Source organism: Triturus cristatus, chromosome 9 (genome assembly GCF_964204655.1).
Source record: "Triturus cristatus chromosome 9, aTriCri1.1, whole genome shotgun sequence".
NCBI classification, from domain to species: domain Eukaryota; kingdom Metazoa; phylum Chordata; class Amphibia; order Caudata; family Salamandridae; genus Triturus; species Triturus cristatus.
In genome coordinates, this window is record NC_140592.1 from 769296374 (window position 1) to 769310993 (window position 14620).

The window sequence follows — 14620 nt, forward strand, 5'->3', positions numbered from 1 at the left end:
AAAAAATGCGGGTCTTCACTGCACCATTAGCAAAAATAACAAGCAATTACAATGCAATGGTCTCGGCATTGGTAAAGTTAGAGCTATTGGCATTGGTCATGACATTCTTTTTGTTTATGTTTTTGTTATTAAAACATTTAAAGAAACGGCATTGTTATTTACAATGTCAATAGCTTAATCACTCTCAAATGCGAGACCTATTGCATTTGCACTCACACACAGAGCCACCTACACACACACTGATTAAGCTATTGACATTGTAAATAACAATGCCGTTTCTTTACATGTTTTAAAAAAACAAACAAAAATAATGTCATGAGCAATGCCAATAGCTCTAACTTTAACAATGCCGAGACCGTTGCATTGTAAATGCTTGTTTGCTTCAAGTTTGCATGATCGGTAAGTGAAGGGTCATTGACAGACAATGAGACCCACATTTGAGAAGCAAGATGGCGGTCATGTAGCGGCCGTTAGCAGTAGCAGCATACTGACCGTTGGGTTGTGATTATGAACTGAGCAAAAATAAGTAAAACTGATTAAAACAGACCTCTGGGATGCCGGTGGATGGTGGAACGAGGGAACCGGGACTTGCCCACGAACATTGATACTTTTGAAGGGGCTCTCAGCTGTCCGGTTTTGGGTGACGGCAGCCCTGCTCCACTCGTGCTGTGCTCCGTGCCTGGGGTTTGTGGCAGAGATGGGGCCAAAGGTCGCGGCTGGTGGCGGTAATGAGGAGGTGAAATCAGCCCGTACATCAACCTTGACAGGAGCGGTGTTGCTGGGTGAGGAAACTGCGGCTCAGAATCTGTGTTTGGGGCGGCGTGCTCTCCAGGAGTCAGAGGCAGGACGAAAAGGGAAAGGCGGGGCTGCCGGCAATGCGCGCCCGGCCGACCCTGCGGTGATTGCGCTGCTGCGAGGATCGGGTCAGAGGCAAGAGCTGGAAGAGGCAGCTCACAAGCAACAACAGCCGCAGGCAGTGGAGGCAGCTGCTACAACGCCGAGCTCTGCAGACGAGTCCAACACATGCCTACAGTTATCTCAAACCCCCGCAGCGGAACAGGCACAAGGTATGCAGGATATTTCCCCTACCAACCCCACCCATTCCAAGTGTAAATATTAATGACACAAGCAGTAATACTGTAATAATGGCTGGGGGGGATGAATATGGATAATACGGAAAACATTGACCTCGCACAGGGGAAATAGTATTGCGACCGCACGCAAGACGGCTAACAAACACACCACCGCCTTTCTCCGAGGCGAAGCAGAAATGCCTCGGAGAAAGGCAGCGGCGTTTCCGGATTCGGGGGCGTGTTTTTCTGTTCTCTCCTCTTGCCATTGGCTGGAGGAGATAATTAGAAAAGTAGCAAAAAACACGCCCCTGAATCCGAAAAGGACGGGGCCTGTTCGGAGAGACAAAGCCTCTTCTCCAATGGCTGGCCAGCATTCAAGAGGCCAGCCAATGGAGAAGAGGGTCGGGTTCAAGCCCCTCTTCTCCAAAACGTTAAATCTCGGCGCGAGACTGCGCAAGCGCAGCCTTCGAGCCGAGACCTAAAAAGTGTGAACTCTGTGCAGTTTTTAGAATGCAGATTCGTATTCTGGATCAATAATGCTTTTCGAACAAGGACTATATGTTACAGAAGACACAGCCACTGCCATTTATTCAATATTCTAATGCATTAAGGTATATCTCCTACATCACATCAGGTCGATCAGCTATACTAGCCAACCATGCTGCAATATTTTGCAAAATGAAAGACAGTATCCCTAGAGGGAACAATTGCACTAGCAAGGTAATGTTGTGCGAGGTACCTTAAGGAGTATTTGCAATGAAGAGAAACACGCAAACAAATAGAAAACCGTGTTGGGATTCAATAGCCATAAGTCACCCCTGACAAGTGTCACACATTTTGTGTTAGACTAGCACATTTTGAAACATGCTGTTGGCAGCACGTTGTTTACGACTTTAAGAGTGCTCTTCTATGTCAATCATGGGAGACCGTAGCTTCCTCATGCTCAAAGTAACTATCCTGCCTATGTTAAGGAGAGGTCGACACCATGACTACAAAGATCAGTGCAACTGGCATTGATGTCACTGGATTGGTGGATTGCACTGCAAGTCTCTCACGTAACTGTGTGCATATTGCTGCCTTGCTAGACAGGTTAAGAGAAACAGACACCAGATTCAGCAGTGAAGCAGTGTGCATGTGATAGCATAGCTCCCGGTTGCAGAAAGAGCTCCCCAACATGCAGCTGTTGTTCATCTTAGACCGTTAGGCACAGTACTGCACTGTTCCCATACTTTGAGTTCAGCTTGCACTATCTGACTGTGGGACATGCGAGTACCCCTGGTCTCCTTTAACTAGCATGTATTCCATTGTCTGTGAGGATAAAGTGTACGAGCCGTGAGCACAAAGAGCTTACCCCAGTCATATGCCAAGAACATACTTTGGAAATAAATCTAGGTTCCGAAACACGTCAGAGGGGACACAGAAGATAAGATCAGGGGGGCACTCATATTGATAAAAATGGGTTACAGTATGGGATATAAACATTTGGGTAGAAAATCAGAAGGTTCCATGTAGCGTCCCCCTTCATGCCCGAAGCTTACAGGCAGTGGTTCTATCAACCTCCAACTCCCATTTCTCATCATCCTGCAAAATAAGGGTACACCGCTGTAATTATCCTTTACTGTGCCCATGTTCTAAAACATCTTTTCTTTGTGGTCCATTATGAAAAAAGTGGGAGGCTTTGGTACCAGGATGTGAGGCCTATGAAAATCTAAAAGTACAAATCACAGTTTTAAAAGGTTTTGGGAGCGTGGCAGTGCTAATAATGTAAAGTTAAGCTTACACTAAAAACAAAGGTCATCCTGAGGATGTATGAATTGTTTTTGTAGGGGACGTCGGGCACAGACTTCACAGCTAAAAATAACTACCCTGAATTAGCAACCTAAACTATGTTCCTTCGTCTTACTGGATGAAAAAGCAATGATCTAATCAAAGGAATAAACATGACCGGCTCCTCAACACATTCCTTTCCCTTAATACATTAAAAATCTTTCACCTTGAATCCCAGGCAGTGATTCCAGTGACCATAACAACAGCTTCAATCCCATGCAACCTGAAAACATCCTAATTTAAAACAATACTAAATGTATCAGCGCCCTCCATTTTCTTTTAACTCCACACCTTACCAGCATGTATTTCAAATGGCTCAGCAATTGCACCCCTACGTTTTAACATTTAATATTACTTTTTAATATCTCCTCTAAATGACCAGATTATTCACTCTCACATGCTATAACTATGCCGATAGTATCGGACCATCTTAACACTACAGCACTCTGCTTGAGTCAAGATCTCCAGACTGGACTATGGTATAATGGCTTTTGAATACTGAACCCTAATAAATACTTTAAAACTCATGTTCGATAGCGCAGTTTTCCACCGCCAGTCACCCAGGTCGTACATCCTTGTGTGGCACGTCACTTCCTGTGGTCCCTCGGCTTGCCTTCCTGTCCTTGTGTCCGAGGACATCAGTAAATGCGTACTGGTTTAGCCAGTGGAAGTTACTTGTTGTCTTTACTCAGTGCACTTTTGTGTGCGCAGGGCTCAACCTTCTGAACTGCCAACTGGACATTCTGGTCTCTGCTCCTCTAACCTCAAATCCTGCTTCTCTGCCGCCACCTGGTGCTACGAATGCGGTGAATGACTAACCTGAATTTAGGGATTGCCTGGAGGCTCCGCGCCACATCTCCCTTCCCCCAAACAATATGAGATTTAGAGTGGCTGGTATCACTAAAGGCCTCTTGGAGGGCTGGGCAAACTCCTCCAGCTACTATGCCACTCCATAACACATGGCTAAAAGATAGTGGTGAATGACTAACCTGAATATGGGGATTGCCTGGAGGCTCCGCACCACATCTCCCTTCCTCCAAACAATATGAGATTTAGAGTGGCTGGTATCACTAAAGGCCTCTTGGAGGGCTGGGCAAACTCGTCCAGCTACTATGGCTCAGTGGCCACTCCATAACACATTGCTAAAAGACAGTAACACTGACAACGCCAATACATCTCAGATTGCTGAGACCTATTGGCTTTGCCAATGCTTGCTTTATTTATCTTCAAGCACTCCATAGGAGTTCTTATTTTTTCAGGCCGTCTCCCCTAAACCATGTTGCTGCTCTTCCCTTTCACCCCTCTACCACAGTCTGTTTCTTCTCTAATCTGCCAACCCCACACCTCGATCGTATTGGTTTTTTCCCCATCCGTCTGCATTTTATCACAATTATCACTGTGTGATTTTGGTGCTATTAAGTTTGCACTGTTGTATTGGTGCAGTGGCTGTTCTGTGCCCTTAACATACTTGCTATGCCTGACTACCTACACTGCTCCCATTTTCTTTTAGCTATTTTCAGGTTTCACCTGCACAGCACTTGTGCGTGCGTGAGAAATCTATTGTCTTTAATATAAACTTAAAAGGGACTTACCACCTCCTCTTTTTCCTGGCTTCTCAGTGGTTCCTGTGCGTACCACTTACCTTCCCTCCACTTCTTTTGGCCGTTGCATATTTTCCTGCATTTACCAAAGCTTGTTCCTCGTCTGCTTCTCCTATCAGTTTCCCGCAGCCAAAATACTGTTAACATCTGCTTTGGTGGAACTATATTTTCATAAAGTTTTGCCTTTTACTATTGCAGCTTATTGATATAACAATGTATCACCCAGAAAGAATCACAGGATGTTCGTGGCACCACCGAGACTCGAACCGGGCTCTTCAGCTCTCAAGTCAGCAGATCTGGCCGCTTCACCACATCCTCACCACTCCTGTGCTGTCAGGGTGCTCTTTCCTTCTCCCGGACGATGAAAACAGATTTGTATTCATTACACAGGCAAAACCGATGCATTTCCAATGCTTGTTTAACTTGTTTGCAAGTACTCCATAGTAGTACTTGTGTTTTCAGGCTGTGTCCCCATCGGTATTGCTGTTTTCCCTTTCACCCCTCTGCCCCAGTCTCTTTCTTCTCTAATCTGCCACCCCAATCCCTGCGCTCGATCGTGGTCATCTTCCCCAGTACACCTGCTTATTATCACACTTATCGTTGTGCGATTTTGGTGCTGTTAAATTGCCACTGCTGGCGTTTGTGCAGGGGCTCCTCTGTGTTCCTACCATACCTAATCTGCCTGATAGTGAAGCTCATACGGTGTAGTTAGTGGGTAGCTGGTTGGTGAAGCATAAATGATTATTAAAAAAAAAAACATTTAACCTGAAGGGCAGGAAAGATGACTACATTTATCAGCATGCACGAGGGAGAACCACTCTATACAGCAACTGTGCAACTCCATCTATTCTGAGGCTACTAACCTACCTATGTTGATAGAGACCAATGCTTAAACTCTTTCTTGGCTCCATCCATTCCCTCTTCCTTTCTGTGTTTGGCATGCTATCTTTCACTAGGAAAGTGCAAGCAGAGTGTGACATTCGTATGTGGTGAACAAATCTGCACGGAATTTGTAAAATCCCAAACTCTGACTGTAGTTCAGAAAATGTGTAGACATAATTATATCTCCAGTTTCTATAATGCAGATTTGTACTTTTACTACAGAGCACATTAGATAGGAACACCCAGTCCAAAAATTTCAAAACATGGATCACATGAATGGACCGCCAGCAAAAATCACACCCAATCTGGAAAAGTATTAAGGGGGTCTGTACGAAAGCTAGTTAAACCACCTGTGATACAACATCTATAGAGTCGATGTTAATCAAGCAGGAATACTGGGCAGCCAAAACATGCCCAAGATGCAAAGGACGCCCAAATGTAAAACTCGCGCAATATACAGATAATAAATCAATTAGAAATGTCTCTTCTTTTATTAACATAGATACACAAACAACAAATATTTATAATGTGAATACTTTGAGGCATGTGTACCAGTTAATATAAACACATCTTTCTTCTGCAGGTCAAGAAAGAACTTCAAAATAAAATACAAACATCTGCCACTTCTCTGTGCGAGAATGGCGCAGTGCGTACCAGACACTAGTCGGCAGATGAGTTGTTACAAAATGCTGTGCATAATAAAGCAAGCACCCTATACTCTTCAAATAGCGCCTTAATTCTAACCCAGGCTCACAGTGGCTAGATTTGCTTACAAGTTGCTCAGTGGTAGATTTGAAAAACACAGTGGTAGAGTAACACAGCAGTGGTTTTAGTTAAGTGCGCCTAATCTCACATTTCACTTACAGATTGATAATGTAGCATGGTACTTTTTTCTTTTTTTTAAAGCTGAAGCGTTTGCTAGATAAATTGCCAGCAGAAATGCAGTAACTCAGGGCTTGAAAACACGTGCCTTTAATCAGTACGGAGTATAACTGCACAGAAGGAACTCATTCCTTGATTTGTCTTCGCTTCCTTTTACAGCACTGATGCAGTTGAGCCTGAGATGGCCGACAATAAGCTGCTCTGCAAAGAGATCCTCTGGTTAGGGTTCTTTATACAGAAAAATCCTTCTGCAGGTGCAGCTCTCTCATGAGTAGTGACCCATGTCGTGAATGACCACAAGAGAAGAGAAAAGGACACACAACATTGGCTCAGAGCACACATTACATATACTACAGCCATCTGTACATGAGACAAACGCCAGCACCCCCCCCCCCCCCCAACCACAGACACGCAAACTACAAGCAGTACAGGTGCCCATGCTGCATAATACACAGAAGCTCACATTGCAGACACATTAACATGTATTATGTATAACTACATAAGGGCAGCACAATGAACGCAAGATAGAAGTACACAGAAAATAGATTTGGGAGCATACAGACACAGGCACATGGGCACTTTATATACTCAGCAAACATGCAAACATACTACACACAACACAAACACATAAAGTGGCTACAAAGAAAGACGGTACACACAAAACAGTAGTATACAGACTAGAAGTTTATCAGCTTACACCACATATGCACACGCACACATATACACTATCCAGATGCATAATTAACAAAGATGCGAACACTACAAATATAGCATTGATGCACATAAAAGGAAACATGAACAGTGTTCGACGTTATACACAATACTGGCCATATCCTATGGCAAACAGTCACGGTGACTTCCTTTGTAGTCCAAGAGGGAGCAGTTGTGATGTGCTTCAAATAGCACCTCTTATTTTAGTTCTTTGAGTCCAAAAGAAGCCAATTTAGTCCCCCGGGTGTGCTAACATTAGGGAGGGAATTAACCAGCTATTTCCCTTTGGATTCGTGCTTAACTTCACAATAGTAAACTAGAGACGTGACAGGTTAAATTACTTTTTATTTACCTTATCCACTGTTTCATGCCCATTTTGTTACCAGTGTGCCAGATGTAGATTCTTTTTCATCAAACATACATTAGCTCATTGTTTGGCATTCATGACCATCCAGGTGCTCAAGCTAACTTTGTTTAGTTACAGACTGGTTCGTGACAGCAACTGATGCACAGTTAGTTGTTCTATGCTTCACAGCTACTCTCAAATTAAAAAGTAGTGCTATGAAAGAGTATCAATAGGACCCAGCCAGTGCTGGCTGCCTCAGAGGGCTTTTTCCATGACTTTCAGCGTGCTGAACAGCAGCCATAATGCTTTTCAGCATGGCTAAAAGACACTGATGTTGATTGACAACGGCAATAGCTCTCAGATTGCCAAGACCGATTGGCTCTGCCAATGCTTGTTTATATATGTTGCTAGGGTTCCTATCCTCGCGCTGCTCTGCCCTGCAACCACCTCAAACTCAATCCGGACAAGACTGAGTTAGTCCTGACCGGAGGTGGTTGCAGTCCATGGACCTCTGCCCACTGGCCCTTGTCACTTGGTGCTCCCCCTCTTCCTGTCTCTAAGGTCAAAACTCTTGGGATTTTTCTTAACACACAACTCTCTATTCACTCACATGTGGGTTCAGTGGTCTCTGCTTGTTTCTTTTCTTTAAGACTAATTAGGAAAGTATCCCGCTTTTTTTCCCTTCCTGCTTTAAAAATCATTGTGCTGGCCATGGTACTGTCGAGAGTTGACTATGGTAACATCATTTACAATGGAGCTCCAGCATATGCGTTCCATCGTTTGCAGCTCATTCAGAATCAAGCGGCTCGTTTGATCTATGGCTTACCCAAATACCATCGTGCCACTCCCCTGCTTAAAGCGTTGCATTGGCTCCCGGTGAGGGAGCGTGCTCTTTTTAAACTGGGTTGCCTTACCTTTCAGGCTAGATCAGGTACAGCCCCCGAGTTCATTTGCGCCGCCATAAAACCGTACCTCCCAGGTCGTGAACTCCGCTCTGCCCATAGGGCTTTCCTCATCATTCCTCGTTTCAAGAAAAAGAAATCTGGCGGAGCGAAATTTGCTGTTCTCGCCCCACTTTTCTGGAATTCTCTCCCTCCTGCTCTCCGATCTTCTCCGTCATACACACAGTTTCGGAAAGACCTTAAAACCCTGTTATTTGAGCAAGCTTATACTGTCTAGCCGTTCTGCCGACCGCTACTGCATCACTTAAAGCGCCATGAAACCGCATGGTATACGTGCGCTTAACAAATGCTTTTAAATTCAAATTCAACCACATGTGTGCACCTGCTGCCATGCTAATTCTGGAGCAAACTATTCAGACCTGACTCAACACCGAAGCACTACATAAATAGAAACCCACTTAAACCAACACCAATTCCTACATCCACAAATTCTGGAGATTTTAACAATCCAAACACCTTCCTGGTAAGAAGCTTGGCTCTCATCAAGTAGTAACTTGTATAGAAATGTTACAATACAGAACTATGCTCTAGCACATTCACACGGATGTATGAAGAATGTGCAAAATGTTTGAACTTGCAATACAAAAACTAGAAAATATTGCTCAGACTCCTCCTGCAGCCTTCAGTATTCTATGCTCACTTTCCCAGTTTCCTGTTGTATACAGACCATTCTGTATTTAAAGAACAATCTCATTTATGTCAAACAGGCAAATATTTAAGTAAAATACAAATGTGTAACTGGTAGATATGCTTTTTAAGGTAACACCATTTTGCAGGCTGTGGTTGACAAGCCCATTTGTTTAATCAAAAACAGCAAATAAAATATCCCATATTGCAAAGTGTTGTTGACACAACAATAGAGAATGGCTGATTGCATATTTGACACGGGGCCTTTTGGGAGCTATAATTTGACAGAAGGCTAAACAAAGAATATTACTGGTTTTGCACTGCTTTTAAAAACAAACATGTCTAGGTTCAAAGTTTGTTTGAGGAAGCGCTTGATGATTAAGTAATTTAAACCACATGCTCATCCCCAATGGAGTTTAGCTGTACTCCACGCTACACAAATGAGGTTTGAGGAAGTTATCTTTTGTATGCGAGATATGAAGTTAAAAATATCCATTTATGAGAAAGTGGCACAGTCAACAAAATCAAATCAACAGGAGCTAATCACCCGCGAAAGTATCCAAGCTGCTTGTATGGCATCAGTTGAATAGCAATGTCTTGAGTCCCCTTTTGAGTTCCTGAAGAGATGGCAGAGTCGGAGATGGAGGAGGCGGCTGTTCCAGGACTTCACGCCACGGCAGGAGAAGAAGCATCCTCCCTGTTGCTTCGGCAGATGCGGGGGGCATGAGCAAAGGAGAGGGAGGAGGATTGCCAAAGTCAGGAGGGTTGGTGGAAGCTCAGGAGGTGGTTGATGTATACTGGTCCATGGTTTTGCAGGGCTTTGTAGGCATGGGTCAGAATCTTGAATTGCCATCTCTTGTAGAAGGGGAGTCAGTGGAGTTGCTTCAGGTGAGGGGTGATGTGGGTCTATCTGAAGGATGTCAAGGAGGAGTCTTGCAACTGAGTTCTGAATGGTCTGCTGTCTCTTCAGGAGGTGTGTGGTAATTACTGAGTAGAGTGTGTTGCGGTAGTCCAAGCAGCTGGTGACGAGGGTTTGCAGGACGGTGAGTCTGGTGGAGACTGGGATCCATTTGAAGATCTTTCGGTGCATGCGCAGAGTGAGGAAGCAGATGGAGGAGACTGTGTTAATCTGGTTCTTCATGGTGTGTTTTCTATCCAAGATGATGCTAAGGTTCTGGGCGTGGTCAATGGTGGTGGGCGAAGGTTCAGCAGGCCACCAGGTGTTGTTCCACGGTGGAACGTTGTTCCCGAAGATCAGTAGTTCTGTCTTGTCTGTGTTGAGCTTGAGGCAGTTTTCCATCCAGTCTGTGCAGGAGATAATGTTCAGTCCGTGGATTCTGACGATGTTGGCAGGGGTGGAGGTTGATGTCATGTAGGTGTTGAACAGAGTATAGATGAGCCTTGAGGGAGGCCGCAGATAATGTTCTTGAGCTCCGAGGTGACTGGAGGAAGGTGGATTCCCTGTGTTTCTTCCGGTGAGGAAGGATGCGATCCATCTTGGATTCCAATCTGATGCAGACTTTTGATCAGAGTGTGGAGTGACACAGTGTCGAAGGCAGCTGAGAGGCCGAGGAGGATCAGCTAAGTCGCTTCTATGTGGTCTAGGAGGGTTCTGATGTTGTCAAGGTGCGACTAGGGCAGTTTTGGTGCCGTGGTTTGTGCGGAATCGAGATTGGAATGCCTCCAGAAGATCGTTGTTCTCGAGGTATTCTGTGAGTTGGCCTTTGATGGCCTTTTCAAAGACTTTGGCGGGAAAGGGGAGCAAGGAGATGGGCCGGTAGTTATTGAGCTTGTTAGCGTTGGTGGACAGTGGCGGAGGAGGGGTTTGACTTCAGCACTCTTCTAGGAAGGTTGCCAAGGTTGAACATGTGATGGGGACAGGGGTCCATGGGTGCTCTGCATGGTGAGCTGGTCCCAAGCGATGATCGGTGGTCAGAGATTGTGACTGTGGGAGCATGGAGACTGAGGATGGCGGCTGGTTGGGGTTTGAAGTTTTTGTAGATGGTGGAGATCTTGTTGTGGAAGAAGTCTGCCAGGGTGCTGCAGACATCTTGGGAGGGTGTGATGATGTTTTCAGTTGCTGAGGAGTTGGGGAATTCCTTGACAATGCAGAAGAGTTATTTGCTGTGGTTGATGCTGGCTTTGATGCGGTCGGCTAGGGGGTTCCTTCTCACCCCATTCAGGAGTCATGGTACTGGTTGAGCGATGTCTTGAAGGTGGTCCAGTCAGTGAGCTACTTGCTGATGCGCCATCTTTCCAGTGCTTGCAGTCGCGTTTCGTGGTTCTCAGTTCAGGTGTGTACCAGCTGGCATGTTTAGAGGATCTCTACAGTTTGATATAGGCGACTGTCGATGCAGTCAGAGATCCAGGTGGTCAAGTTCTTGACAGTCTGTTCAAGGTTGGTAGTGGTGTCAGAGTGGAAAGTGTTGAGGCGCCGGTCCATTGGCTTTTAGGCGCTTTGTTCCAGGTGCGGTATGATTTGCTGGGAGGTCGGTTGGTGGCGCTGGGGACTGCTGAGAAGGTGAAGTGGATAATTGAGTGGTCCATCCAGGTGAGTTCGGTGACATGCTTTACCTGACTTTGTTGCTGGCTTTGAAGATGGGGTCCAGCGTGTGCACTGGGATGGGTGTAGAGCCGGTGACTAGCTGGGTGAGGCCAATGTTGTTCATGCTTTCGAGAAGGTGGTCTGTCTTGGCGTTTTCTAGGTGAATGTTGAGGTCTCAGAGGTCGATGGCTTGAGGAGCGATGAATTCAGGATTGCATTGCATTAGTCGGGACATGGTCCTGGAGGTCTGTAGAGATGGGTGCCTCTGATGGTGGTTTTGCGGTCTGTTCTGACAGATGGAAGTTGATGTGGTCCATGATCAGAGCAGTGCCGTTCGTGATGGCGATCTCACCTCCATATTTGTTGATGCTGTCCCGGTGTGTAGTCTTGTAGCTGTGGCGATGTCAGGTGTGGATGTAGGGTTGAGCCAGGGCTCGGCGAGGAAGAAAACGTCAGGGATGAGGGTCCGAGATCTCGGTGGGGGGTCTGCAGAGCGATCAGAGTTACCCCCATCAAACTCAGCAGGAGGTAGTGGAGTTGTCCAGGCGTAGTCGTGGTTGGCGTGGTGGCAGCGGTTGCATGTGTGGTTGTTCCAGGGGTGCAGGAGAAGAGGCAGTGGCGGCATGTGAAAGGTCCCACTGTTGAGCACAGAGATGCATGTCAGCAGTCTTTGCGGGTTCTGGAGTTCAAGGATATGAGCTCGGCGCCGGTGTAGCGGCAGGCAATGGGAGATCCAGGGTTCCTGGCGCTGGGCAAGGACCAGGCATGGACAGGCACAGACGGACTTGCCTTTGGCACGCCCATGGCGCACCCGCTGCATGGCCTCCATTAAGTAGGCGCTGGGAGGTGGGAGTGGCAGGAAAGCGAGCAGCACCGCAGGCCGGCTAGCAGAGGCAAGAAAGCTCAACAGCGAGAAAGCACAAAAGGCACAAAACCAAACAGCACAAAGAGAACAAAATACTAGGCACAATATCCATTAGATGGTGAGAAAAGTACAAAACCAACAGCACAAGTGACAAAATACGAGGCAAAGGATTAATAAACAGGTACAGATCACAGAATGGTGGGGAGAAAAAGCACAAAAGGCACAGAACCAGACGCAGGGTGACTAAATAACAGGCACAGGTAACAATATAAAGGGACACAGAGATTAGCCGAAAGGGTAGAGGCAAAACAACTGACTCGCAGAGCTATGAGCAGCAAGGGGAGCTGGCACAGGTATCTGCTCCACAGTAGTTTAGCTTCTGCTGTAGAAAGCTGTCCGTAACCCAAATGCTATAGGTTCAACTCATGGAAGGGCCTGCTCTGCCTTTCATACATCTGAAGGCAACATAATCAGAACTACTGATAATGTATTTCCTTATTATAAACCCGTGACACCAGGAAATGGTTGACTCATCCGTGCATACATTTGACAAAAAATCCCTTCTGCAAGTTGTGGTCTGGGTTCCCTTGATTTGAACTTAATTGCCTTGTCTGTACTATTTTCCTGACGATAAACTGATTTTTGGAGATCCGAAACTTTGTATAAAAATTAAAAACAGCAATTTGCACTGACTGAAAATCCTTCTGCCCAAGGAACATCAACTGATTACGATGTAATTCCAATGCCAGCTCCAGTCAAACTGCATGCATAGAACTGCATGTATAGGGCGAGGAGAAAGCCCATGAAAAAGAGGTGAGGTATAGGTTTAAAGCCAACGTCACTTTGCCTTCTGGGCCTCTTTTTTAAATCATTACATTCCACAAAAGCACTAACATTTGTTATTACTGCATATTGGCTTCATAAATGTACTTACTATACACATTTTCTACAAACTGGTATGCTGAGACCAAGCCCTACTTTCTGTCCCCATATAGGTGGCCCCTGCTCAAAATGAAGTTAGGTTCCCTGCACTGAGGTTAATTCGTAAGTATGTTGCATTTATTCCCTACTCTGTTACATCATCAGCAAAAAATTACAAAAGAGAAAATTGTATCCAGCCCCTTTTCTATAACTGCAGGGCTTATCTTCCTGGCCCATGGTCCAGAATGTAGGTTCCCAAAAGAATACAGACTCTCCTGTCTTCACATTCACTCCAGAGGCCCTGACATTCATAACTCACTTGGTGAAGGCTTCCCCCAAGTCTATAATGACAGCGGTCTTCTCGCCTCCACTTCCCAACCCCTCGTACAGCGGCATCTTTGCTGCGCTCCTCCAGCTGATAGGCCAAGCGCATGCGCAGATAGACTGCCTTCCAGAGGTTTCGGATCACTTCCTGCTGGCTCTGCGCCTGCGCACGGGCAGAACACGGGCCCTGTCTCGAGTTCCCAGACTGGCTGTGCATCCCGGAAGTGCTTGCACGTCGATATTTTCCGTGAATCTTACAGTAGAATTCACCGAAAAAATACCGTTACCCCTAAATTTTTGAGGACAGTATATTTTAATATTCAAACCCTAGTCCTCGAGTATTTTGCGGAAAGTTTGTTTTTGCCTTAACACACTTGCGGGAAGTATATTTAATATTCAAACCCTAGTCCTCGAATATTTGGGGAAAGTTTGTTTTTGTCTTAACTCACTTGAGGGAAGAGATAAAAGGCAGCACTGTGGGTGCGCGCACGCTGAGTTCTCATTGCACACCCCCGACCGACGATCTTAAACAGATGGAACACCAATGTTCTTAGGAACGACCCTTAGAATAGTTCTATGAAAACAGGAAAGAAGAACCTAAAGGAAGCCCGCACGAAGGACACATACTCTTCTATAATAACGCAAGACTAGATTATGTTGTCATTTGCAAGCCGTAGTTAATCCATTAGTGTCTCTACTTTTGGACCTCTGAGATTTATCTTTATTGTGATAAGTGTAGAATAAAGTTGTGATGTACTGCCATATGCCTGCTGTTTTTTTAAGTTTCCCCTCTGCGAGACATGCTGTATTTGGGATATGGGCTTTAGAAGCTCTGCCCATTTTCAAGGACTATCCCTGTTATATGTGTTGTTACTCTGAGCTTTTGAGCACTATTTCTTTCTTTAAGCTGGAGCAGTCAGGACCAGTGCTCGTGGTTTACAAAGTTTTGTTGTAAACAGGCTGTAAATCTTGCTCTTATCTTGCCACAATTGCTATGCTTTCAAAGACCGAGGTCTGTTTTGACTGCAAAATGAAACTGAACATGGCAAGGTTT

At 45.5% G+C, this 14620-nt stretch overlaps 1 protein-coding gene across 2 annotated transcripts in view; it reads right to left on the reverse strand.

The window, feature by feature from the left end:
* ACTR10 (actin related protein 10) overlaps nt 1–13716 on the reverse strand; it is a 165729-nt gene extending 152013 nt beyond the window's left edge. For both annotated transcript variants that reach the window (XM_085626131.1, XM_085626130.1), the window contains exon 1: nt 13562–13716. In XM_085626131.1, coding sequence (XP_085482257.1) covers nt 13562–13638 — 77 coding nt within the window. In that variant the 5' untranslated portion in view covers nt 13639–13716. The remainder of the gene's footprint in view (nt 1–13561) is intronic.
* Nucleotides 13717–14620: the final 904 nt, after the last annotated feature.